General features: G+C 39.4%; 1 protein-coding gene across 1 annotated transcript in view; it reads left to right on the forward strand.

The window, feature by feature from the left end:
• The window catches only part of LOC107662392 (ubiquitin-conjugating enzyme E2 Z-like), an 18,570-nt gene that overhangs the window by 3,341 nt on the left and 10,867 nt on the right, over positions 1-4,362 (forward strand). The window contains exons 3-6 of the mRNA XM_016452387.1: positions 1,103-1,290; positions 1,604-1,715; positions 1,837-1,949; positions 2,846-2,936. Coding sequence (XP_016307873.1) covers positions 1,103-1,290; positions 1,604-1,715; positions 1,837-1,949; positions 2,846-2,936 — 504 coding nt within the window. The remainder of the gene's footprint in view (positions 1-1,102; positions 1,291-1,603; positions 1,716-1,836; positions 1,950-2,845; positions 2,937-4,362) is intronic.

The following is a 4,362-nucleotide window of genomic DNA, read 5'->3' on the forward strand; positions in this document are numbered from 1 at the left end:
CAAATCTTCCCAGATAGTGACGTAGGTATGTGGGGGCGTGTTAGAACGAGCCGTTTTAGGTAGGCGTGGCTAACTCTTAACTTTTATAAAGAATATCTCTTTGGATTTGAGACTTTAGTCTTTGCAACTTTACAGATTTTCTTTATGAACCAAGAGCTTGTAACACTCCAAAGAGAAAGGAAAAATTGAAATCGCATCATATGAAATGATAAACGTTAAAATATTGTAGGAAAAGAGCTGCTGTTTCAGGGAGGGATTCCTGTAAATGGAGAAAAAGCCATTTAGGCACAAGCTACATGTATAACAAATAAACCAAGTTTAAGAGGCTGATTACCTGGCATAGCCAATAATGAGGCTGCCGAACACCGTCCCAATTCCTGCTCCTGATCCAGCCACACCCACCGTGGCAGCACCAGCACCAATGAACTTTTAAAAACGTTAAAATATTGAACTGACCCCAAACTTATAAACCAGCGGTGTCAAACTCAGTTCCTGGAGGGCCGCAGCCCTTCAGACTTTAGCTCCATCACAAACCAAGTAGTTTTCAAATAAGCCTAAAGGGCATGATTAGCTGTATCAGGTATGTTTAATTAGGGTTGGCGCTAAACTCTTGGTGCATTCCAAACGGGATATATCGCCCTCCAAAGGGCACTTCGGAGTGAAAACAATCATGGCCACCACAATGAAGGGTCGTTCCAAACCGAAGTGCCCCTACACCCTTCAACCCTTCGAAGCTCTCACTCCGGAGGGTCAACCCTTTGAAGGGTTTAGGGCATAGGGATGAGCCCTTCCGAATGGAACGCAGGGTCTGCAGGGCTGTGGCCCTCTAGGAAATGAGTTTGACACCCCTGTAATAAGTTTTTTTTTTTTTTTTTGCATTTTTTATTAATGTTTTTATGTACATTTTATGTACAAGCACGAATTAACAATGAACAATGGTAAATAATGGTATAAAAATTAACATTAACCTAAATTAACAAATGCTGAAAGTATTGGAAAATGTTGTAATAAGTCATGGAAATTGCTGCAGTGAATGGATGTCTCTGGTTATTCTCCCTGTAGTGGTTTGGAATAAACCGTCTTCCTTCTCGTGTCTCCACAGATTCACGCCCTTATCACTGGCCCCTTCGACACACCATATGAGGGCGGCTTCTTCCTCTTCCTGTTCCGCTGTCCTCCCGACTATCCCATTCACCCTCCACGTGTCAAACTGATCACTACCGGGCACAACACTGTTCGTTTCAACCCCAACTTCTACCGCAACGGCAAAGTTTGCCTCAGCATCCTTGGGTAAGAATGATTTCTTTTTGTGATTGGATTCCCACATGTATTTTACTTGACCACTTTTAGTTCCAAAATTGAGGCCTGTTTACACCAAGGACAACATGTTTTAATATTCATTCTAATTCTGTGAGAATAGATAAGTCCACATCACATCCATAATGATAACGAGACATGATCAATATTGTAGAAATCACTTTCAGAGGTTTTTTTTTTTCTTTCTGTGAATGAATGATGATAATATAGTTAACGTAGTTATCGTTATAGCTAGCTTTATTGTCCTTGTTATGATCCTGATTTTGATGGCTGTTTCTTTCCACAGCACTTGGACTGGTCCAGCGTGGAGTCCCGCCCAGAGCATCTCCTCCGTTCTCATCTCCATACAGTCCCTAATGACAGAGAACCCTTACCACAATGAGCCAGGCTTTGAGCAGGTACTACAGCTCCCACAATGCATTCTTAGTATCTAAAGCCTTGATGTGGTCCTCCTGTAATCTGTGATTGCTATCCACAGTGAATGCTATCGTTTATTCTGCACTGTCATCTGTTTGCTAGGAAAGGCATCCAGGTGACAGCAAAAACTATAACGAGTGTATCCGCCACGAGACCATGCGAGTTGCAGTGTGTGATATGCTAGAGGGCAAAGTGTCGTGTCCTGATGCCTTGTGGTGAGTGATTATCCCTTGAACATTTTGCATAATCAGGGTTATTTTTAAAGCGCTTGTAGTCCACACACAAGTATTACCATTAGTGATGCACCAAAATGTAGCAACCAATCATTTTCATCCGAAACTGCCATTTTCAGTTTCTGCGTTTTGACACTTTTGACTGTGTCAATGTCTATTTTGTGCTAGTGCTGGATTAACAATATTGATTTCTCGTTTTTAATTAATAGCTTTCAAATTCTTTTAATTTTCTCATAAAATACAAAAAGAAAACTGCTGCTTTTTAATGTAAAGTAACAGATTTAAGTGGCACATGAATGGATCATCTCTTCTGCTTTACTAGCACAAAATAAACATTAATGAACATCAGATGGTATGTTGAAGGAAACTGAAATTTACTGAAATGTAATCATTCAATGAGTAGTGAACAGCAAAAAATATGTCAGTAAAACTGTTTACAATGTTACATTTACCTCAGGAAAGACATTCAATGTCCATAAACTGGTTAGTCAACTAAACTGACTAGAGAGGAGGGGAGCATTTTGATAAATATACTTAAATACATATTCATTAACCTGTTGTCTTCATTAGTTAATATATGTTTGAATAAATCTGTCATGAAAACAAGTTTTCATTACAGCCACCATTAGCATGCTTATATTTCAACAAGTTGGAGTAGAGACATAATTCTGGTATTAAGAAGTGTTTATTTGAGTGTTTATTATTACATACATTTTCTCAGTTTATTTATTTTCAAATAAAGTTTATTTTCAATTTTGTTTTCGGCTAGATTAAAACTTTAAAACTTGAATTTTGGGTGTCTGTGTTTCTTTAAAAAAGTTCATTGCTTATTATTCTTTATTGAACACCCTTATAAGAGCATTGTTTTTCCATACTAGGAGCGTGATGGAGAAATCCTTCCTGGAGTACTATGATTTCTATGAGGGGGTCTGCAAAGAACGTCTGCATCTCCAAGGACAGAACATGCAGGTAAAGACTGTTTGCAAATGTGCTTTGCCACATTTCACATCGCGCCTTATCATTTGTCATTTTGATTGTCATCGTAACATTAGAAGTATAACCTTATGCAAGCATTGAGCATTGTGACATTACAAACATTCCAATTCGCTGTGGTGAGTCATTCGCGTCAGCATTTACAGAAGAGCAGCAGGAACAAAGAATCTGACGTACTACCACACCTTCGAGTGAAGAGCTGAGCTGAATCACTCTGCGCAGCTTCTATTCGCCAGCAGCCATTTCTGTGGGATTTCCAGAGTTCTTATTGTCCTCAAGTCACACTATGAATCAGTTTTCAGGCATTTTGTAGTCGTGTCGCACATAGTTAAGTGGATCTGTTGTTCAGATGGTGATTGAATTTTATTGTCTTTGTGTGATTTGTTCTTACCTTTTCTATAGTGTTATGATATTGTATTGTAACCACTGATCTGTATAAATTATCTATTATAGATCAGTGGTTGTAACATGTTTACACTTCATTGAGAGGGTTTAACAAATTCTCTTATGCCGAGTTCAGATTACACGATTTTGACTCCTAAAATCTTGTCACGTCGTGGACAAGAAACATGTCAGACTACACGTTGCTTCCCGACCATTCATCGCGTGCCGTCTTTAACGACGTGCGTGATGTCATCGAGAAGGCGGAACTAGCGACTGACTTCCGAAAACAAGTGTAAACATTGCTGAAGCGCTTCCGCTATAGTTCGCCAGCATTTTTCTTTCTTTGTTCTGTCGTGGTAGTCCCTCGATGACACATCATACAGGCAGGAGTACTGCTGCCACAGCTCCACGAACCTTTCCTCCATCTCATAATTCTTTAGTTTTGCCATGTTTGAAACCTGTGTATGAAAGAGCTTCTGTGCTGCTATTGGTCAACGTCACCAATGTGACAGAAAAAAAATTAAACATGCTAGTCTTTCTGTCCTGATGTCGTGAAGCATCGCAGACGCGGAATCGGTTGTCGTCCACTATGACACACTACATGAGCTGAAACGATGGAATCTTGCGTCCCGACGCCCATTGTCGTTTACAATTCCCCACGACACCCTACGTCAAGCAAATCGGGACAAAATAGGGCTAAAATCGTGTACTCTGAACCGGGCATTATGCTTTTTAAAAGAAGTTTCTTATGGTCATCCTGACTGCACAAAAATACAGTAAAAACAGTAATATTAATACAATTTAAAACAACTGTTTTCTATTTTCCCCGACGCCCTACAATTCCCCACGACACCCTACGTCAAGCAAATCGGGACAAAATAGGGCTAAAATCGTGAAAATCGTGTCGGGCATTATGCTTTTTAAAAGAAGTTTCTTATGGTCATCCTGACTGCACAAAAATACAGTAAAAACAGTAATATTAATACAATTTAAAACAACTGTTTTCTATTTTAATATA

Source organism: Sinocyclocheilus anshuiensis, unplaced genomic scaffold (genome assembly GCF_001515605.1).
Source record: "Sinocyclocheilus anshuiensis isolate Anshui unplaced genomic scaffold, SAMN03320099.WGS_v1.1 scaffold11, whole genome shotgun sequence".
In the NCBI taxonomy this organism is placed as follows: Eukaryota; Metazoa; Chordata; class Actinopteri; order Cypriniformes; family Cyprinidae; genus Sinocyclocheilus; species Sinocyclocheilus anshuiensis.